Source organism: Anabrus simplex, chromosome 3 (assembly GCF_040414725.1).
Source record: "Anabrus simplex isolate iqAnaSimp1 chromosome 3, ASM4041472v1, whole genome shotgun sequence".
NCBI classification, from domain to species: domain Eukaryota; kingdom Metazoa; phylum Arthropoda; class Insecta; order Orthoptera; family Tettigoniidae; genus Anabrus; species Anabrus simplex.
The window spans coordinates 311,414,240-311,438,629 of NC_090267.1; the positions used below are offsets into that span (position 1 = coordinate 311,414,240).

Here is a 24,390-nt window from a genome sequence, read left to right on the forward strand (position 1 = left end):
GCCACTCTCATTAGGAAGTACGTACAGCTCGACTACTAGACCGGTTTGTACCAGTCTAAAACAATAGGTAGCATTAAACTAGCTAGAAATGAAACTACGGTACACATTTTCAGTCAAGTTGGAAGGAATGTTAATTCAGTATCCTCTCCACATAACCCAAGGGAGTTTTTCAAACAGTGATTCAGGGCTCATCTCCAATATATGGGATAGAGCATAACAGGGAGTGGTAGTTTCAAAGCCATCATCCAATTAGTGGTTGATGCAATTTGCAAGGCAGGAATTGTACTTAGCTGCAGATGAAGATATCTCAAAGACGACCGGTGATGTTCCAGCTACAAGGATGGAAGCTTTCCAAGGACCAGCAGAACAAGATCATATGGTGAGCAAGCGAGTTAAAAATATTGCAAGTTTCCGCGAGGTAGAGTTATTCGACTTTTTGTTAAATTAATTTCCTAGTTTAAATTCAGTTCTCGTCAAACCGTCGTCATTTTTATTTAGCATAATAAATGTTATTCTCTTGGTTCATTTTAATCAGTCTGCCTTAATTAGCCTTTTGATGTCTAATTCTCCTGCTTAATGATTAGTGCACTATCACCCCATCCCTGTGATGAGAGTCCGTACAAGCTTTATTATAAATTTTTGGTTTTAAGTCATCAACTTAAAGACTGGCGCCCTTAGCTTGCATAGTTGCATTTCTCGTTCAATTATTGTTCTCTAAAAGGGGCAAGTCACAATGTTAGGTCTCTAAATCTAGTCATAGTGGATGATTGGTCAAGGACAGAAATCGTGGTAAGTTATTTTAAGAAACATGTCTTTTTCCTTTCTCAGTTTCAACTTTTGAAACATGTCACGCACGCCATTAGAATCGACATGTTCTTCAGTAAACCTGGTTGTACAAAACCTATTTTAAAACTAAAATGTAGTTACGTAAGTAGCATGTTTGCCTTCTTAGAAGTTAAATCAACTTTCCACTTTTAACAGTATGTAGTCAAGATTTATGTACTGAAGTATACAACTTTCTCTAAAATGTGTTTCTACTTTTGTGTGTTTCAGGATGTATCCAGTGGTGATTGGTAATGGTAGATGTATGACACGTGACACGGTAATCGCTGGCTACCGGATTCCCAGAGGGGTAAGAAACAAACTGATATACAATATTATATCTAAGGTCGGTCTCCTTGGCTGAATGGCCATTATATTGGTCTTCGCTTCAGAGGGGCCTTAGTTCGATTTCCGGCGGAACTGGGGATTTGAATCTTGGAGGCTGGCCGATTTTGATCGTCTTAATCCATATCTACATTTACACACAACATATAATATTGCAAACACGCAATAGGGAATACATTCCTCAACATAGGATTGGCCCCAGGAAGGGCATCCGGCTGTACAATTAATGCTGATTCCAAACACTGGGAAAAAGTCCAGTAAAGAATACGGCAATAGTAAACGTAATGATACAGTAACATTCTCCTTGAGAGTTAAAACTTGTGTAAAGTTCTTGGTGAATAATGCACATTTTTCACTTAGGCCTATTTGTACGTTCTTACTTTACCCTGTGTTTGCTTTGGTAAGCTGTATAAAAAAATCTACCTGCGTACAGGCCATGAAGGCCCTTGACACTTAAGTGGGATACAGTGATAAGTTCTATACCTGGCCACTTTGTCTCCAGGAATTAACGTGGTACTCATATTTGGTGTAGGCTGCTCAGGGCCATTTGCTGCTCCAAAAATGGAAATCTTGTTTCTTAAATTTTTCCATTTCCTGAGAGAGAATCTAACTCACGTCCATCCATGTGAATCGTGCACGCCTTTATCCTAACATATTCCCTGTATACATTCAATTTTCTCAAACACACTTATTTCATATGATACTTTTCTGTTGTTATGTTGCATTTTCTTCTTTTTCCGCTTTTCCCCACTCTGATGGGGTCGCGGGAGGGAATTGTGTCGCACACATCGACTTGGCCATGTCTAATGACCGAATGGCCTTTCTTACACTACCCCTAACTGGTGGGACGGCGGAATACAACAATCCTATTGATCGAACCCGGGACTCTCTGAATCCAAAATTTCAACGCTGATTATTCAGCCAAGGAGCCGGACATTATTTTGTGTCTACATGAATAAAATTATAGTTTTATCTCTACTTTGGTCATAAAGTTCAAAAGTCAGTATTTCTGTGTCGGTCATATCCAGAAAAGGAAGTACCGGTACATGCAATTTTTACATTTCCATCTTGTACATACGTACGTATGCATGTATGTATGTACGTATGTATGTAATGTAATGTAATGTATGTATGTATGATCGTACACGCATCGCAAAAATACGGCTAGACAAAAGTTAATGAAAATTGGTCAAGAGTGGAGAGATTGCAATCTAGAATATGATTAATTGCAGTGTATTCACGCTGGTCGAAATAGTTAATTCATTAATTAATTCTTCATGTTTAATTATTTATTTCCGAATATATCCGTTATTACTGATTCTATTGATCAATGTTTTCAGCCACTAGAAATCCAACGTATATTATTATTATTATTATTATTATTATTATTATTATTATTATTATTATTATTATTATTTCAAAAATAATTGTCCGATGTATTAACTAATTACATGTCTGAAGCCGTAATAGTACAAACTTTTCTGCTAGTCTCAAAAATTACTATAGTCTTTCTTTCTTTCTTTCTTTCTTTCTTTCTTTCTCTCTCTATCTGTTTATCATCCAGGGTTGGTTTTTCCCTCGAATTCGGTGAGGGATCCCACCTCTACCGCCTCAAGGCCAGTGTTCTGAAGTGTGAGACTTTGGGCCGGGGAGATACAGCTGGGGAGGAGGATCAGTACCTCGCCCAGGTGGCCTCACCTGCTATGCTGAACAGGGGCTGTGGTGGGGGGAATGTAAAAAAAAAAGGAAGGCGGAAGGAAGCGGTCGTGGCCGTAAGTTAGGTACCATCCCGGCATTTGCCTGGACGATAAGTGGGAAACCAAGAAAAACCATTTCGATGATGGCTGAGGTGGGAATCGAACCCCCTCTACTCAGTTGACCTCCCGAGGCTGAGTGGACCCCGTTACAGCCAGAGTAGCACTTTTCAAATTTCGTAGCAGAGCCGGGAATCGAACTCAGACCTCCGGGGGTGGCAGCTAATCACACTAACCACTAAACCAAAGAGGTGGACCAAAAATTACTATAGTTCCGTTTAAAAACACGCTGATGGTGTTAATATTTCAGTTATCAGTAACCCCACGGAAAAAAGTAGCACTATGTGAAAACAGAATACATTATTGCAAGTGAATTGCGCTGTATAATTGAGGAGTGTCTGACCAAAGTCTCTATTTCCATTCTAAGAAAGTAGTGGGAAAACGCTAGGAAACGTATAATAAAATGCACATGGAACGTACACATGATAGGGTATGGTACTACTTTTAAGGAATTACATCTTCCTGGTCTGGATTGCTCATGACATTCGTTAGTATTCAATTACTGCATTGCATGTGGACTGGAAAAAATTCTAAAGTGGAAATAGTAACTTTTGAACAGGCATTCCTCATTTATCTGTAATTTTGTTCATAGTTTTTACACTGGGAGTATTAAATAATATTTACAGCTATTTCACAATCGTCTTCTGAATGGAAACCTACAACCTGTTTTCCAGTCATTGACCGGGTCAGGGATGGAATGAATGAGTCCCCCATCTAGCGGCGAGGATAGGAATTGTGCTGGCTGCCGAGGCCTGTCGCACTCCTCTGGGGCAATGATTAATGACTGATAGATGAAATGAAATGATATTGGAAAGTGTTGCTGGAATGAAAGATGACAGGGAAAACCGGAGAACCCGGAGAAAAACCTGTCCCGCCTCCGCTTTGTCCAGCATAAATATCACATCGAGTGACCGGGATTTGAACCACGGAACCCGGCGGTGAGAGGCTGACGCGCTGCCGCCTGAGCCACGAAGGCTACCGTCTTCTGAATATGCACGCTAATATCCAGGGTATACGTATAATAAATACGCTACTGTGCAAAACTTCGCATGTTGTATCACTGCCAAGTAACCATACATAAGAAGAACTGCTCCAGTATGGTACGGTAGGCAATTGCTATGAGACGAACAGAGGCAATAAATTACGCTTAAGTCACTGCGACTCATGATGGTCCCCTGGATATCACAAAAGAATTGTCATAGTTCTTAAAAGGGTGTGTGACCACCACGGACAGCGATGCGTGCTCTTCAACGTGTTCCCATGCTGGCCACAAGATTGGTATGAAGTTCTTGTGGTAGGGCGTTCCATTCCTCCACCAGCGCGGTTGGTAGCTGCTGGATGGTCGTTGGTGCGCGTGGACGTGCTGCAATGCATCTGCCCAAAATGTCCTACATGTGCTCGATAGGATTTAAATCGGAGGAACAGTCAGGTCAGTCCATTCGCCGAATATCCTCTCGTTCCAAGAGCTCCTCCACCTGCGGTGTTCGATGCGGTAGTGCATTGTCAGCCATAAAAATGAAATCAGTGCCGAATGAACACCCTGAAAATACGCACATGTGAACGGAGTACACTGTCACAATAAGGTTAACTGGAGAGTGTACGCCTTCCAATGATTTGGAGGTTGGTACGCCCATGCAACTTTATGCCTCCCCACACCATAACACTTGGACCACCAAAATGATAATGTTCGACAATGTTCATGGGTGCATTACGTGTTTACGTCCAGAATCACTACTCAGACTGAATCTGCCCCCATCTGAGAAGAGCACGCGATTCCACTCCTCGTCGGTCCAGACCTGATGCTCTTGGCACCATCGCAAACAGTGCTGCCGATGTGCGGGTGTCAACGGAACACAACGTAATGGTTGTTGGGAAAACAGACCAACCCCATGCAGTCATTGTGCCACTTTGGAACGTGAGATTGTGTGCACTGCAGTCCTGTTAAATGTGGTTGCAATTGCATCCGCTGTTTGACGTGAGTTGCACAATGTGGCGGTCATCTGCTGCTGTAGTTGATCGTGGTCGACCCCCTCCTCTCCTTTGGGCAGCATTGCTTGTGGTTCAGAATGCTCTTCATACACGTGAAACAATGCTGCGAGCAATACCAAACTCCTAGCCTACATTCGTCACACTTCGTCCTCATTCCAGCTTCCTGATGATTCTTCCCCGTGTGAAGTCATCCAAATGTTGTCTCTGGGCCATGCTACTCACACTGTCTTGTCCCGTTCCTTCAACTGCCTCGTTTTGTGGGGCCAGACACATTTGGCGCTATAATCGCGCTGACCTCACGCCAGGTTTCTATGCTCATGTGGGAGACCTCTGGCAACATGTTACCGCACTTTCATTCATTTTCACAGAGTAGTTGATATGTTGCTTTACCTATCTCGCCCTTAAGTGTTGCACAGCAATGCATATGAATATCGAACTAGGTAACAGGAAGTAAAGTGTGGGATCCGAACCCACAACCGCCCGACGCGAAATCGGGATTTCACCACGATTTCAACTGGTGTCCGTTTGGCCATTTTTGTTCTGTACTTAACATCTCTTTTACACGTATTAAATGTATGTAACACGACTTAATAGGTTGAAAGTCGATTTCTATTACAATGCCGACGTGAAAATTTAATATTCTTTGACTTAAATTTATTGATATGAAAGTGATAGCAGACATATTGATAGCTCGTGGTTGGCGAGCGTGGTGAATGTAGGGCACGTCAGCCTATGTAGAGGTTTCCTACATCAAAAATAGTCTTTAGTAAATTATCTTCCTTAATTGACCTCATATTTCTAACCAGGCAACTTCAAAAATGCTGAAAACTCCAAAAATACTGGAAAGTTTGGGAGAAATTAAATTAAAAATGTACGCCTTCCGATATTGTTCAGTCTGTTGACTCTGAAAAAAAAAGTACAACGAATATTTCAAGAGAAAGAGAAAGCTTCTAGTTTTGTTTAGAATCTTAGTGTTTTTCCTGTATACTTCCTGAGTCTCATTGGCATGCAATGACGAACAAGCCTATGATTAAAATCGTACTGGATTGACACAAACGCAATAGGAATTTGAAATTCGAACAGTAGTAGTTTTTTAAACTTGGACATATAAGGGGCAGTGACACGAAAACCGAACACCCGCCATAACACACATTCCGTGCGAAAGGTGGCAACGGTTTTGTTACGTATCAATAATATCATCGCTGTGGTAGGAAAACTGCCTAGTGACAACTCACAAGTGCACGCAGTTGTTGGGTTAGATCTTTAGTGGTGTGCGGACTGGTCTAATGTGTTCGCCCAGCTGTAGAAATGGAGGCAAGCAAAGAAGAGCGGAGAAGTGTGGTTCGTTTTCTGGTGGCTGAGGGTGCTGGAGTACGCGAAACTCATCGTCGTATCTCTGCTGTGTCTGGTGAACACTGCATGTCTATGGCGAGTGTGCAGAATGGCATAGGAGATTCCGAGAAGGACGCACATCACTGCAAGACGATGCGTGCCAAGGACAGGCCCATTGAGCCATTACTCATGATGTGAGAGGGCAGATTGATGGCCTTATCCGGAAATATTGACGAATCGCGTAGTAAGAAGGATATTCGTTGACGTCGGTTTTATTCGGATGAGGAAGTGGATCCAACAGCGACCAAACTCTACAAACTTGGAATTGATCGACTCGTCTCCCAATAGGATAAATATATTAACGCTTTTGGTTATTACTTTTCAATAAAACCATTCCATTGTTACGTTGTAGCGGGTTTTCTGTTTTCATTTAACCATCTCTCAAGTTTCTGTTACGCTTTTAATCCGGATTATTTTAAATCCTAGGGTATGTGCTTGGTATCATTAACTTCAAATTTACCCAATTTCCTATTCCAAACCAGCGGTTGCTGGTCCATCAGATGAAATAATCCGTACATCAGTTTGTGTTTCCAGACAGACTTTTCTGTACGGAAATGAAAGCTGGGTGGACTCAGGATACACCATTCATAAGGTACTGTAGAAGTCACAGACATGAAAGAAGTGAGAATATTTGCTGGTACAGATAAGTGGTAAGAATAAGTGTTACGAATAAATCCCTTAGCCTTAAAGAATTAATTCCAAAAGGTGTGGAACTAAACGACGGGAACATTCTGCTATGTTTTATATCAAGATATTGGCCTAAAAATATAATACTTCAGAAATTATTTTTAAAAATTTCGAATCGGTAGTAGTGTAAAATGAGATAGTGTCTCGTAATTTCTCTCTCAATCACGCCTAAACTGCTTCACCAGCTGAGATGAAATTCGGTACGAATATACCTCAGTCAATTACAAATGCAAGGCTATTGTACATTTTCAATAATTAACCTTTTGTAAATGTTAACCTTTGACATGCACGTATCTACTGAACTTGCGCATGTATTTTTTCGCTAAACTCCAAACTGATTGGCAAAAGGTTACTTCTATCGCCAAATAAAGACCAGGACGTGTACTTAAAATTCAGGTTCCTACATAAAAGTGGTGGTGATGGTTATTGTTTCAAGAGGAAGTGCAACTGGGCACCCATACACTGTGAACACTAATCAGACAGAAAAAAAAAAATAGATGTGATCCGACACTTCGAAAATTGAAGATATCAGCCAAAGAAAGACAAGGCAGTCGCTTAAGTGCGGCCAGTATCCAGTAATCGGGAGATAGTGGGTTCGAGCCCCACTATCGGCAGCCCTGAAGATGGTTTTCCGTGGTTTCCCATTTTCACGCCAGGCAAATGCCGGGGCTGTACCTTAATTAAGGCCACGGCCGCTTCCTCCCACTTCCCAGGCCTTTCCTATCCCATCGTCGCCATAAGACATATCTGTTTCGGTGCGACGTAAAGCAAATAGCAAAAAAAAAAAAAAAAAAAAAGAAAGACAAGGACCACGAAAAACGTGAAAATGAAGACTCCCTAGGCCTCGTAGCCTAATTCCGTCGGGGTAGGAAAAGAGAAAAAAATCTTATATTTTTCTTCAGAACCTTAGAAAAGTGTTGATCAGGGGTGGTCGGATAGGACAGATGAAAGTGAGGAGCCTGTCACATGTAAGTGGAAGCAATGCCAGGACTCGTCTAAGGGCCCCATAGTCGTCTACCCACGCTCCCCAAGTTGAGAGTCCTTGAGGCCCCTTTTAGTCACCTCTAACGGCAGGAAGCGGATACCGTGGGTGTTACTGACATAAAAGCCCATAGGCATTTTACTTGCAACTTTAACGTTTCCCCAGAAAATTCAGCTTTTATATGTTAAAGCAGGCGTTCCAGTGCACCCACCAGCTGAGCGTTGTTCGTCATGGTATTTGATCAGTTCCTAGTCGGTCCTGCTATTTCAGACTGGACACCAAAGTGTGCGAAGATTGCAGCTCAAAATTTAACACATCAACGAAGGGTACAAACAGAAGTAAACATCGCCCATTATAGGTCCTTCAACCACGAGTACGTTCTGGTAGTTCAAGTAAAAAAGCTGAACTATGTTTGTAGTTTTACGTGATTTTTTTCAAAAATCCCATGTGCGTTGGCTGCGATTGGAATCATGGCCGCCTTAGTGACATGCTGGTGATTGTGCTGCGCGACTACAGGCCGCTCTAATTCAAGTGTTATTTGGTATCAACATGTATCGAAGTCTATTCAACTGTGCTGATAGAAATAGTTTAAAAACTTCTTCGTGTACGTAAATAACGCCCGAAGAAAAATTTCCTTGGATTTCCTTGGTGTAAATCAAGCTTTTTTTAAAATGCTATTTGTTCGGGGCGTCGACCCATGTGGATCTTTTGCCTCTTTATTGTCCTACGGACCTTCCTTCCTTTATATCTGTCTTTCTTTCTTTAAATTATTTGTTAATATTTTACATACCTCAATTAATTGAGTTTGTTTTATGCTGCAGACGCAGGTGGTGTTCCAGCACTACGTTATCAGTAATCTGGACAAATATTTCCCCGAAGCGAGTAGATTCCTCCCAGAGCGATGGCTCAAGTCTTGCCCTCAAGAAAAAGTACACGGCAGAACACATCATCCCTTTGCGTCGTTACCCTTTGGCTACGGGCGGCGTATGTGCCTGGGAAGACGCTTCGCGGAGCTGGAGATACAAACGGTGATTGCAAAGGTATGTGTTTTATGCTGTTTTAAATCTTTCTAGTGGTTTATTTGTTATTATTACTATGTACAAAACTGTGGGTGGTTCAAAACTTGCACGACCGGAAAGAAAATATCTCGTCCATTCATTAGTGTTATTGATGTATGCGGATGCACTCAGAACATTTACTAGCGATTGCTAGACGAGGTAGGTAAAGCTAAAAAGTTTCTTCGTATCTTGCTCACCACACACGGCTTGTGAATGCCATCTCATTTGTCATCAGTTTTGCTCATCACTCCTGTTTACTCTTTCGTTGCGCGTTAATATAAAGTAGTGGTCTCAAAATCAGGCGGGCGCGGAAAACCGCGCTGTCGTCAGATGTGGGAACGGCGAAACGGCAGATGGTCGAGAGTTGCTTACCTCTGCGCACAGTTTGGCAACGCTGTCCATGCAGTGATATCTAGTCAAAAGCCGGTCCTCCTGACCGCAGTCAATCGTCGACAATCGACCCGACCTCTGTTAGTGTCAGTTTTCCGGAAAAACAAGAAAACATATGGGGGAAATGTCTGAAAGAAAAAAATTCAGACGATGTTCGACATTTTCCCCTGCATACAGAATTTTAATGGTCCAGAAACTAAACATTCCTCGAATACTAAAAAATTCGGTATAATTTGTTTTGCAACAATGTATGAGAAAACATCAGGAACTCGGATGAGAGAAATCTCCCTCGCGTTCCTAATTAGCGTATTTAATTGGACATTTCTACGCCATTTACTAGACATAATCTTGGCAACAACGTAATTGTTATCAGCGAAAAAGAAAAAGAAAATATAAAATAAATGTTAGGTCCAGTCTATTGGGAATCGCATTATGAACGAAATATTCAAGCAATTTAGATGGCACATTCTGTAATGATACTGAAGTTCAACGAGCTTATCGCATTCTGTTTAGGGCTGATGACCAAGAGCCGGATAATTGTCTACCCCGGTATCCAACTACGTGCTACGGTTGTTAACTGCAGCGAAAGTATCTGGGTATCCGTTACATCAAGCACGAATATCCAAAACCCTGGCATCCGCTTCCTTTTGTACATAGTATCAGTCGCACCCGATGATAAGTTGCTTAAGTGTATTCCCGGCAAGGTGTTTAATTCCCTTGCGCCTTGCAGGTTTGCTTCTTTGCTCCGCCCCCTTTCTCTCGCCCAGGGACCGTCCATTTACTCGTTTAAAAATATAGAAACAGAGCTCTTTCAGAAAGCCTGGGTTGGGGATCAACTTCTTTCTGCTATTTAAATTGTTTACAGTTCGTTTAGAAACGATAATCCAACTTTTAGACATATTTTTTTTTTTTTTTTTTTTTTTGCTATTTGCTTTACGTCGCACCGACTCAGATATGTCTTATGGCGACGATGGGATGGGAAAGGCCTAGGAAGTGGAAGGAAGCGGCCGTGGCCTTAATTAAGGTACAGCCCCGGCATTTGCCTGGTGTGAAAATGGGAAACCACGGAAAACCATCTTCAGGGTTGCCGACAGTGGGGCTCGAACCCACGATCTCCCGATTACTGGATACTGGCCGCACTTAAGCGACTGCAGCTATCGAGCTCGGTTTTAGACATATTCGTTCACTGGTTGTAATGTTTCAATATTGGCCTATTATGCTTTATGACGACTGAGAGTAGGTGTTGAATGAGCCAGGTGTCACCAACCGTCTGTAATGAATAAAAGATACTGAGCCGCTAAGCTTTAGATAACATTCTTCTCCTTCTTCTACCGCTTTTCCCACACTGTGGGGTCGCAGGTGCGAACTATGTCGTATATGGGGTTTGGCCCTGTTTTACAGCCGGTTGCTCTTCCTGACGCCAACCCTATATGGAGGGATGTTATCATTATTGCGGGTTTCTGTCGTGGTTGGTAGTGTGATGTGTTGTCTGTATATGAAGAAAAGTATGTTGGGAAAAACAAAAACATCCAGTCCCCGAGCCAGAAGAATTAATCACAAGCCATTAAATTCCCCGGCCCGGTTGGAAATCGAACCCGGGACCATCTGAATCGAAGGCCTCAACGCTGGCCATTCATCCAAGGAGTCGGACTAAGCTTTAGACAAAAAGGCTGATTATTAATAATTAAGATGTACCGTCAGGTTTAAGAGTAGGCCTTCATAATAAAAGAACATACCTGAAGACGAAAATATAGTCTGTGATAAAATCTAGTTGCCAACCCAATTCATTTCACTATGGCATATACCTATTGCTCATAAGGAAAACTCGCCGGATCAAAACAAGAAAAAATGTCTCTATGAACACATGCCCTACGATGTGTGAGTTACATGCGACGGAGTTACAGGATGTACACTGGCAACATCACATGAGATGCTCAAAGTGTCCACCATGGGCAGTCTCAACATGGACTGGAGAAGCCTCTCGAAGATACCTTGGCTCCTGTCGAACAGTTATACGGGCGTTACTGATACGCTCATACAGGTAGGTGATGTCGCTCACTGTAGCAGCGTACACCACATTTTTCGTGTGTCCTCACAGATAAAAGTCCAGTGGATTAAGTCAGGAGACCGGACAGGCCAGTGCATTGGACCTCGACGCCCGATCCACCGTCGTGGGAAGGTCTTGTCCAAAAAACTGCGTGCATGCAAACTGAAGTGCGCTGTATGTATGTATGTATGTATGTATGTATGTATGTATGTATGTATGTATAAATACCACCTCAAGTTCACAACTAAAGCAATATCGATGTTGCAGAACAGAGAGGAGCTTCGTTTGAGACACAGTGTAAGTCTTCCATAGAGCCTCTTTAACAATGTCCCCCTGTGAATGGGGGTGGTAGAATAACTTCCACGGTATCCCCTACCTGTCGTGAGAGGCGACTAAAAGGTGTCCCAGGGGATCTTTAACTTGGAAACGTGGGTTGGCGAGTCCTGCATTGCTTCCACTTACTTGTGCCAGGCTCCTCACTTTCATCTATCCTATCCGACCTCCCTTGGTCAACTCTTGTTCTTTTCGACCTCGGCAGTATTAGGTTGCGAATCCTATGGAGTCTGTCATTTTCACGCCCTTCATGACCCTTGTCTTCCTTTAGCCGATATCTTCGTTTTTCGAAGTGTCGGATCCCTTCCCTTTTTCACTCGGATTAGTGTTATATAGAGGATTGTTGCCTGGCTGTACTTCCTCTTAAAACATTAATCACCACCACCACTCTCTAACTACGTAAAGGGCACGCAAATGTAACGTGGCCGATTGTCTGTTTCTCTTCTCCGCTCTCACATTGTGGTGAAGTCTTCCATTCCCATTTGAACAGGGTAGCTCCACATCTACCTTGGCCAGCCCTAATTCTGGTTAGCGTCCTCCACTGTCGTCTGGGAAAGAAAAAAAACGATCTGGGCTCTCTCAGGGATTCTTAACAATGTGGTGATGGGGTAACGAGGATTGCTGTTGCCATTGTTATTTCCAGGCTTCTGATGAAAGAACTGTCCTGTAGTGAATTAATTGTACACCTAGAACAGGGCCTCTCAAACGCCCAAAATCTCACGCGTGCAGAGCGAGGCGCAAGAGCTCCGTGCACTGTGCATCGGTGTTGCTCGGCATGACTCGGATCAACGCTTCGTCTCTGGGCTACTCGGCTAAGCTCGGCTCTACTCGGCTATACTCGGCTAAACTCAGCCCGGATTTGGAGCGCTACGACGCAAGTGGGGCAGAGGGAGACAGGCGGAGCGAGCGAGACAGGCGTGAGGAAAGAGAGAGTAAGCGCTATTGCTCCAAATCGAAGAGTGGGGGGTCTGCACTCTGGTCAACCAAGCCAAGTCGTCTTTTGCACCGTGCACAGTGCATGCACCACGCGCATGCACCCTGAGAGGCCCTGACCTAGAAGGTTGTCTAGGTTTCATTCTATTGCTGGAGAAGCTACTATGTCAGAATGAATGGGGAGGTAAGGACTGATTCCTACTAGTGCTAAAATGTTTTCATTCCTCCCCTACAGGGGCAGGCGAGCCTCTTGATCGGTGACGCCGTCTCTCAGGCCCGGAGATTTGTTACGGTGAAGGATATACTCGGAGAAGGTGAGGGAAAGGGGTGGTCTTGGCCTATTCTATGAACTACCCCGGCATTCGCCTTAGTGCGGGAGAATGGAAAACCACTGAAAACCATTCTCAGGACAGCCGACGGATGGGGCAAGCCGTGAGGTCCAGCCCTGTCCCGTCTCCCGAATGCAGAGGTGTAGAGCCACGGTAAGGCCGTGGCCACCCCTCCTCTGCTCGGTTGGTCGGTTCAGAGTACAGAGCTGTTGGACCCCGGACCAGCCGTGGCCACTTAAGGGCCGAGACCCACTCTGGATCTACCGACCCTGATTCCTATTTTCTTTCGTAAGTTAAGCAATGACTGTGGTTTTCGTATGGATGGAGGTGGTATGTGACTTAGGGTGAAAAGCCAGAGTGTGTTAGTTGTTCGGATGCACCCTTTAATGATACGCATTGCGTGGTTCAGCTTGGCGACTATTAGTCCAGTAGCCGGTCCCGTGGTGTAGGGGTAGCGTGCCTGCCTCTCGCCCGGAGGCCCCGGGCTCGATTCCCGGCCAGGTCAGGGATTTTTCTCTCGACCTGAGGGCTGGTTCGAGGTCCACTCAGCCTACGTGATTAGATTTGAGGAGTTATCTGACGGTGAGATGGCGGCCCCGGTCTCGAAAGCCCAGAATAACGGCCGAGAGGATGCGTCGTGCTGACCACATGGCCCCTCGTAATCTGCAGGCCTTCGGGCTGAGCAGCGGTCGCTGGGCAGGCCAAGGCCCTTTCAAGGGCGTTAAGTGCTGTGGGGTTTGGTTTGGTCTATTAGTCCAGTGTGAGCACTATTATGCCAGCTTAAGCAGCAATAATCAGCAACGGAATAAGAAAGTTGATCATGTATAATATCACACTTGCGTCTAAAGCTCTGCTGATTATTAACGAAACAATATTTGAAAAAAGAGTGTTCCTCCTATTCAATACAAAGATGTTTATTAACGTGAAAGAATCACACATCGTTCACTTGAGGCGCTAGTTTCGGCACCAATTATGTGCTATCATCAGCCACAAAGTCAAATCGGGCAAACACAATAAAACCTTAAAACAACTTTTAACACACTATAACACCTGCATGGATGAATATGAAATACACTGACTGACAGAGCAAATGCAACACCAAGAAGGAGTGGTCAGAACTTTATGCCAATTGCAGGGTAGACTGACGTCACTGAGGTATGCTCATGATGTGAAATGCGCCGCTGTGCTGCGCACGTAGCGAACGATAAATGGGACACGGCGTTGGCGAATGGCCCACTTCGTACCGTGATTTCTCAGCCGACAGTCATTGTAGAACGTGTTGTCGTGTGCCACAGGACACGTGTATAGCTAAGAATGCCAGGCCGCCGTCAACGGAGGCATTTCCAGCAGACAGACGACTTTACGAGGGGTATGGTGATCGGGCTGAGAAGGGCAGGTTGGTCGCTTCGTCAAATCGCAGCCGATACCCATAGGGATGTGTCCACGGTGCAGCGCCTGTGGCGAAGATGGTTGGCGCAGGGACATGTGGCACGTGCGAGGGGTCCAGGCGCAGCCCGAGTGACGTCAGCACGCGAGGATCGGCACATCCGCCGCCAAGCGGTGGCAGCCCCGCACGCCACGTCAACCGCCATTCTTCAGCATGTGCAAGACACCCTGGCTGTTCCAATATCGACCAGAACAATTTCCCGTCGATTGGTTGAAGGAGGCCTGCACTCCCGGCGTCCGTTCAGAAGACTACCATTGACTCCACAGCATAGACGTGCACGCCTGGCATGGTGCCGGGCTAGAGCGACTTGGATGAGGGAATGGCGGGACGTCGTGTTCTCCGATGAGTCACGCTTCTGTTCTGTCAGTGATAGTCACCGCAGAAGAGTGTGGCGTCGGCGTGGAGAAAGGTCAAATCCGGCAGTAACTGTGGAGCGCCCTACCGCTAGACAACGCGGCATCATGGTTTGGGGCGCTATTGCGTATGATTCCACGTCACCTCTAGTGCGTATTCAAGGCACGTTAAATGCCCACCGCTACGTGCAGCATGTGCTGCGGCCGGTGGCACTCCCGTACCTTCAGGGGCTGCCCAATGCTCTGTTTCAGCAGGATAATGCCCGCCCACACACTGCTCGCATCTCCCAACAGGCTCTACGAGGTGTACAGATGCTTCCGTGGCCAGCGTACTCTCCGGATCTCTCACCAATCGAACACGTGTGGGATCTCATTGGACGCCGTTTGCAAACTCTGCCCCAGCCTCGTACGGACGACCAACTGTGGCAAATGGTTGACAGAGAATGGAGAACCATCCCTCAGGACACCATCCGCACTCTTATTGACTCTGTACCTCGACGTGTTTCTGCGTGCATCGCCGCTCGCGGTGGTCCTACATCCTACTGAGTCGATGCCGTGCGCATTGTGTAACCGCATATCGGTTTGAAATAAACATCAATTATTCGTCCGTGCCGTCTCTGTTTTTTTCACAATTTTCATCCCTTTCGAACCACTCCTTCTTGGTGTTGCATTTGCTCTGTCAGTCAGTGTATGACTTTAAAACAACTTTAAAACACACTATAATAGCTGGACAAACCGCCATGGGTACACAACAACGGAGTCATCATTTTAACGGATTTTAAAATGAAACGCAACTTCATCATGTACCATATTTTATGTTTTATTGTGTTTGCCCGATTTGAGTTTGTGGCTGATGATGGCACATAATTGGTGCCGAAACTAGTACCTCATGTGAACGATATGTGATTCTTTCACGTTAATAAACATCTTTATATTGAATAGGAGGAACCCTCTTAATTTCAAATATTGTAATCCCACTTCAATACGGATCTTGAAATTTCTAAATATTAATATTAACGAAACTCCATTATTATTATTATTATTATTATTATTATTATTATTATTATTATTATTATTATTATTATTATTATTATTATTATTATTATTATTATTATTATTATTATTATTATTATTATTACCGTATTTTGTGGTAGTTATGCGTGAAGGAAGGTGCGGGGTGGTGAACAGGTCTCAAGCTACGTAAGTAAAATTAATTTAAAATTTAACAAGGTTATATTTTCTTTTCAAAATAAAGAAATAACAAGCATTGCAGGTACAGAGTAGCAAGTCAACAAAATGTAGGTACAATATTTACTGGATTTGGGCTCAGCGCCCTTACTTCACAATTTTTGGGCAATCAGCCCAACCTTACTTCAAAATAAGTTTTACCAGAGGGGCAGAAAACCCCATTCATGTTCAGGAGCATTTGCTCCAAATTACACAGAAAAGCCTCCTCGAGGCATGCAACACTCAATTTTCGAAAAAGAGCCACTCGCTCTCAACTTTAAGCCTCTCAAAGGCTACACCAAACTCCACCTTCAAGTTGTCCTCTCTGGACATAGACACAGGGGTAAAATACCCAACCTACTGAGGTCTATTAGATAAAAAAGGGGGTAATTACATGACCTCTAAAATAACAATTTGAGAGGAGGCGATCTGCACTCCTAATGTATTTGTTTCAAAAACCTAATTTGGCTCTAGGCCACTGATGCAAGGGCTAATCCCATACTACGGAGGTGACTTTAGAAAAGAAACAAATTTACATAATGTTAAGGAAGAATAGGTTGAGAAAATAAGTTCACCTCAAAACAATATGAGTGGGAGCTCGAGAGGGTTAAGCACTCTCTATACCAATATGTAGTTTAAAAGATAGAATATATACAAGTTTCTTTACATTTTAAGGAAGGTTACATAATGGAAAAACTTCGGACCCGCCCCGAGAGTTAAACTGCTGAGCAAGCAAGAAAAGAAGTAATTAATCGGCCATTACCTGGTTGTTGACCGCTGCCGGAGAAAGAGGCGCTTCCCGCCCCCTGCTATGTACTTTACACACTGAAAGATGGAACAGAAGTGGCGCGGAGACCCTAAAATCAGCAGTTTATATACTCTCGCGGAAGGTTCGAGGCGTTAGGGGAAGAAAACACCCGCCCACAATCACTTTATTGGGTAGGATACAGCAACATATTCAAGTTGGTGTAAGATACATCCGATTGGTCAGAAATTAATAAAAGAAATTCGGGATTGGCTAAATACAAAACAAGGGGAAAGAGAGGGGTATACAGCCAACGTAAACAATGACTGAAAGAAATTTAGCAAAGAACCAACTTTTGAAATTAAATTTTCTCCAAAAACAAACAGTTTTTTCACTCCGCACTAGGGTGCACTATTGTTGATCTTCAGTAGTGTCCTCTAGAAGAGAAAGTTCACACTTCTTACTACAAGCAAAACAAAAATACGTCGAAAATGACACAGTTCAAAAACTCCAAAATTTCCAGGTAGTGACATCTTCTGAGAAAGTAGAAAATTAATACCGTAGATAAAGTTCAGACTTCCTCCAGCAGAGGAGTTTCAACTGGCGCACATTTTGAATTAGCGGCGTGGAGGTGTACCGCCCGGTACAATTATTATTATTATTATTATTATTATTATTATTATTATTATTATTATTATTATTATTATTAAGCCCATTCAACGTTCAGTAAGTAATACTTAAAGAGGTCGATGAACTCAGAGTCAACGCTTTGTAACTTTATCTTGAAAGAAAAAGAATGGCCATCTAGTTATATTTATGTAAGTCAGTGAATTGCAGTGTAATATTACCACAACTTGTTCTTGTGCGTTAGGGAAAGTGTACCGTAATTTACAAGTTAGGCTCTGCTGCTGAACCATAAAAGAGAAACGTCGTTCTTGTAGACTATTTTATATTACAGAGCGTTACCCTGCAAGGTGAAAATTCTCTAAGCGTATCTGTGTCCACACAATATTGTGGGAGAACAGCTGTTCTTATACGTAGGACACCTCTAAGGAGTAGGAGAGTTTTTCATACCATCATGAAATTATTGAGAAACCTGCGGAGAGTAAACGTAAACTAGATAAGTTATGAGAGAAGAAGTTGCTGTAACATAGAAATTAAACGCTCTTCCTTAATGTTCAAAGCCATACCTGAGAATATCACCATGCTGGGAACGTGGTACTCAAATACAGAATAGAATTTATTCATTTAGTAGTATGCTACGTAAAGTACATAATATTGTCAAAGAAAATAAAACCATAAACGTACAGTCACTCAAAAATGTTATGTACTCGTGGCATTGTTTAAGTCCATCGTAGGTGCATTGTTCTCAGAAACAACTGAACCTATAGAAATAATGTTTGTTGTGGATGCCAACAGTGGTTGTATCTATACATGAGAAGTGAATCCTATTTTGATAATAATTAAAATTAAGCCTGATCAAATATTACATGCGAAGAGCATAACACGTTCTCCTTAAACACAGTACATTCTGGAATGAAATGCGTGTGATATGATAAAAGTCCTGATTCTGCGATTATCCATACATACAACGAAGTTCACACATGCCTACAATTACAACATGAGGTAGGTAAAAGATGTCATAAAAAATTATTCGTTAACGCAGTACTCACCCATATAAGGCTGCGTTATTGATACTATGCAGTCTATACCGCATGACATTGAGTAAAATGTTCAGCGTCTTGATAAGGTAATACAAATAGATACAATAGCAAATGTACCCGTGCTTCGCTACGGTATTCTAAATTGTATACGGATATCAAAGTAAATTACTGTACATGCGGTGAATACGATTTTTTTAATCCATGTCTTAGCGTTATCCAAGAAACAGCATAGGGAAGTCCATATATGTTGATTACAATGTAAAGTGTGAGTTGCGGAGTTGTGATGATAATGCCAGGTCCACTTGCCTACTGCCATTCACAATTTGGAGGTTACATTATAATGGCAGGCCCCATTGCCTACTGCGCAGTCACAATCGATTTGGCGAGTTTTCATTAAAATGACAGGTCTCATCTCCTACTCCAAGACATTACAGTTGAGGATGTTTTATTATAATGGCAAGCACTTTCGCTACTGCCAGTCAAAATTGAATTGTGTTGTTAACATTATAATGACATGCCCCTTTTCATAATGTCAGTCAACCTACTGATAGTCACTCCGAATTCGTGTGCCACTATGCCTAACGTCAGTCACATTTTAGATGGGTAAATTCGTTTCTAATGGAGGATACCCTTGCCTACTGCCAAACACAATCGAGTAAAGAAGTTTAAAAAGGAGGTATGCTCCCTTGCCTTCTGCCAGTCAAATCGAGAAGGGGAAATTCATTACAATAGTACACAGGAGTTGGAGAAGGACCCAATCCTAGTTGCAGTCAAAGTCGATGTAGGGGGTACTGATTACAATAGCAAACGCCATCCTGCTAACAGTCATTATAGATTTGTAAGGTGTTAATTACAATGGCACACACACCCTTTCTACCTATAGATCGCTACAAATCGACTTCAATGAATGAATATAGATCGACACAAGAAAGTATATGAATGTTTACCTCTATTTAAAATTTAACTGCTGCTAAACGGTACATCATATCGACAACCGGATTGTACGGAGTGCACTATTCATCTCAGCGACTCCGAAAACTATGTATTCGACACTATTTTTTATTCATTTTATATATGACCCCTTGACCCCCACCCCTAAGGGTGCTAGGGTTGGCTTACCCCAACAGTGCTCGTCTCCAGATAATAAGTTATTAGTGTAGCAAGTTTCACTGATTTTGCTCCAGTGGTTTAGGAGGAGAGGTGTCATTTACATACATACAAACATTCATTTAACATAGATAAATTAATTCAACCGAACCAGGTCTAGTTTATCGGGACAACCAATACTAGCACTACTAGAAATATTGTCCGGCTACGTGGCTAAATGGTTAGAATTCTGGCCTTTGGTCCAGAGAGTCCCGGGTTTAATTCCCGGCCGGGGATTTCATAATTCGAATTCATCATAGGTAGTGCCCCATCCTCACAGATGTGCAGGTCGCCTATACGGCGTCAACTCGAAAGACCTGTACCAGGCCTCTTCAGAGGCAACACGCTATTATTAAACAGCAATATTAGGAGTACACGAAGTTTATTGAAAGAATAAAACATTATCTTATCGACTGAAACAGTCGAAAACTCCTATCATGGAACTGCTAGGACGACTTCTCCCTCCTCCTCCTCCTCCCCTTTCCACTTCATCTTCACTGTTGTCGGAATCACCATCACTGTCCCTAAGATTTATTACAGGTTCCTGAATTGTGTTGTCCCTTACCAGTTCCCTGTGAAACATCTTCTTCCTGCAGGTTTTCAGCGCGTGCCACACTCGTCTCCCAGTCCTTAACCATAACTCTATCTAGAGCTCCGTGTGCGAGTCGTTCCACGTCCGAAAATCGAAATTTATTTTTTAACTCGGCCAGTTCGCCCTTCAATTAGGCCATTTCATATCAGTCGGATTATATTGGCAATGATATGAGGCAAGCGGATAACTTGGCGGTCTAATTCCAACGGGATCTAATCTCATACTTTTTTCAACTGTTTTTATATGGCATAACAGGGGATGGTAACTCCACCTTTTTCTCCGTTATGTCGTATGAAATGTTGTCTTCTGCAGCCATGTTGAAGTAATTCAGAAGTCAACGCTCCGAGTTATCACATTTAATGAATATTGAATTTTCACGACCTCATCGTACTCGAAAGAAAGGTTGTATACCTGATTTACGAGAACTTGTGTTGGGCAATTTATTTGTCTATTATTTTGCTGGTAGGTGGCGCTCTTATGATTCATCCCTTTTCAAACACATTAGGTCGTGTTCAATACAATAGCATATACCGGAGAGATTCTAAGTACAGAACAAAAATGGTTTACCGGACACGGGTGGGATCCGAACCCATAACCTTCCAGTTGGCCGGTTAGTTATGTACTTGACATCTCTTCGGTACATCTTGTAAACTGAAGTACCGTGCAACGACTTACCGACTACGCCACTGAGATCGACATAAGAAGATACTACAACTAGAAGTCGATAATAGTAGGCTGGCGATTTTTATTATTCCTTGACACGAGTAAGGAGAATTCGACCACATAAGATCACATCAAGTGAAGTCCGGGTACAAAATATTTTTATAGTCACCCACTTAACACACATGACGACTGACAGTTGGTCTTGAATGAGTGAGGAGACACCAACCGCCTGTAATGAATCAGAAATACTGACCCGCTAAGCTTTAGACAATAAGGCTGAATTATTGCACAGAATAAAATGAAAGGCTCGCCCCCGAATTATTGTTTAGCAGATTAGCGATTCCTCGTATTTAAGGTCTCTTCCTCGTATTTAACAACTCTTGTTGGGCAATAGGTACCGTAATCTACACGTAAAAGCTGGGCATTAATATTTTGCTGCTTTTGACTGTTTTAACGTCCCCATTGCTTTTATGAGACAATACCTTATGTTCGAAAGTTAAAAGGAAAAACTGTAACGATTAGGTAAAAATAGTAACGATTTAAATGAAAAGATGAAAAAAATTACCATTGCGCTATTTTCTTCCAGCGTCACATCCCGGTAATTATATAAAGTCAGTAGTGCTTCCAGTTTCATTGTGGGTCTTTGTCGAGTTTGTAATTAGACACTCTCTGCCAGCATGCTGTGGTCGAATTTGTTCAGCGACGAGGCCATATTTGGAAGGTACAGGAGGTAAAATAAATATTCATACACTGCATGTGCAGCGTGCTACATATATTTGGTAAAAACACCAATATTCCATGCCCTAGTACATGAATTATATTTCTTAATGAGGTATGAAGAAGCACCTATGGATAGAAATTATTTTGCAACCTTTACAACAAAACGAATATTATTCGCAAAATTATTATTCATACATTTTGAAACACTTTTCTCAGACGCACACAGTTTGTTAATCAGTACTTTGTCTGCATTACCTGGGCATTTATCACTGCTTGAAAAATTCGTGACATGGAGCTTATAGTGTTTAATGTGTTTTCGCCATCAATTTTCGACCATTCCTTCTTCAGTTGATCGATGAAGTCGTCTTTCGACGAACATGTCCGTTTCTTTACTCTCCGTTCCAATAATTCGTACAGGTTTTGCTATGGGGTTGATGTCTGGGGTCTGTGGAAGCGTTGGATGTTGCTCGCGAACATTATACAGCAGCCATTATTTTGTTATACGAGCCGTATGCTTGGGATCGTCGTCTTGTTGGAAAACAAACGAGTCGTCAAGATTTAATTTCGCAACACTGACCAGCAAATTAACACGAAGTATGTTCACATATGGTGTGGCAGTCATATTATCCCCAACAAAAACCAGTTCTCTTACCCCAGCGTAGCTCACGCATCGTCACACCATGACATGACCTCCGCCCTGCTTGACAGTTGGTACAATGTTCTTAGGGTCAAATTATTGATTTTATTTACGCCACACATACCTTCGCCCATCAGATCCAAAAAGGTTGAACTTGCTCTCGTCCGAGAATATAACCCTCTTTCAGTATTCCATGGGTTTGCTGAGATATGCGGAGCAAACTCCAGTCTTTTCACCCTGTTGCGCTGGTTAATGAATGGTTCTTGTCACCCTATCTTTTAAGCCAGCTTCGTGAATGTATTTCCTTATGGTTTGAGGTGTTACTTCCTTGCCTGTTGCTGTTGCGACGTCTTCTGCAAGCATTCGGGCGCTCACGCTCGAGTTCCTGCGCGTTTGTTTTACTACACATCGCGACTCACGGTCCGTTAGAGCTCTAGCAAGTCCAGACCTCCGCATATTCGCCGTAGATCTTGTTTGTATTTGTTTACAACATACTGGACATCAGCATGCGGGATGTTCAATTTTTTAGCAATGTTTCGGTAACAAAGTCTCTCTTGCCATAAAGAAACTATGTTTTCCCTTCACAACAGTCTTCGACTCACCCGATCGACGTCCCATTCCTGTACACTATTAGTTCCGGGCATTATTATTTTACTATACTATCTTCCTGCAACAGCTGCAGGTTGCCCAAGGACAAAGAGTACCTTAACAACAATAATGGATATAGATACATTAGATGATGAGATCGTATGATGTGAAGTGTAGGCAAACGAGTGAGGCACGTCAAACATTTATTTGAGGTCCGCAAGCATGGTACTTGAAGATCATGGTGGACTTCTTGAGTGTGCTAATGGCGATGTTATAGATGAAATCTCTATTCAGCCCAAAGGCATTGACAAAAAATATAGGTATGGTTCCTCGAGCACCTAACATCAAGCCGATTACAGAGATGGATGAGAGCTTATACGTTGTTATATTAGATATACGATGAATGGTTTGTTTTCAGCCATCAGTGTGCGATGTTTAAGAATCATTCATGACTACGATCTAATTATGAAAACTTTTTTTGTGTGTTTTCGTTAAACAATACTTCGTTATAAATCAAGTATTCAACGCTATCGATTGTTTTTATATAACACCCCCCTCGCCCCCACCCCAAAGGGGACTGAAGTTGAACTTTAAGAAATCCCGGAATGTCACTATTCATCTCAGCGACCCCAAAATCTATGGATTCGACAATATTTTCGATCATTTTTATATATTACTCCCCCCTCACATCCCACCCCAAAGGGGGCTGAAGTTGGACTTTTTTAAATCCGCAGCGTTACTATTCATATCAGCGACGCCGAAATCAATGGATTCGACACTGTTTTCGATTATTTTTAGATATAACTCCCTCCTCGCCCCTTATCCCGAAGAGGACTTAAATTAGACTTTTAAAAAATTGGCAGTGTCACTATTCATCTCAGCGAAACCGAAAACTATTTATTGAACACTATTTTTGATTAATTTTATATATAAACCCCCTGACTCCCACCAATAAGGGTGGTAGGGGTGGCTTACCCCACAGTGCTCGTCTCCAGATAATAACGTATAAGTGTACCAAGTTTCGTTAATTTTGCTCTAGTGGTTTAGGAGGGGTTGTGTCATTTACATACATACATACATTCATACATTCAATTATATATATATATATATATATATATATATATATATATATATATATATATATATATATAGATTACGTATTTTACACGGTGATGTAATGAGAATTGACAACAATTAGATGGATTTGTACATTTTTCAAAATAGTATTATTTTAATTTTTGTATTTCATTCTTTAAATTATAAAGTGCAGTTTGTTAACGAACGAAGGTTTTCGTGGCTCATTGTATTAACATAAAGAAATAAATGAACTGGATTAAAGCCACTATATATATATTTAACAATAAACACGAGCTGCCAAGATCAAGGACCCTAAATTGGGTAGTACCAACCAGGACTACAGCAAAAATAAAAAAGTATTCCTTCCTTACGTGGCAGGTATAACTGACAGAATAGGGCGCATTCTTAAG

General features: G+C 42.4%; 1 protein-coding gene across 1 annotated transcript in view; it reads left to right on the forward strand.

The window, feature by feature from the left end:
* The window catches only part of LOC136867265 (probable cytochrome P450 49a1), a 131,457-nt gene that overhangs the window by 103,024 nt on the left and 4,043 nt on the right, over positions 1 to 24,390 (forward strand). Inside the window, exons 8-9 of the mRNA XM_067144409.2 lie at positions 1,054 to 1,132; positions 8,853 to 9,071. Coding sequence (XP_067000510.2) covers positions 1,054 to 1,132; positions 8,853 to 9,071 — 298 coding nt within the window. The remainder of the gene's footprint in view (positions 1 to 1,053; positions 1,133 to 8,852; positions 9,072 to 24,390) is intronic.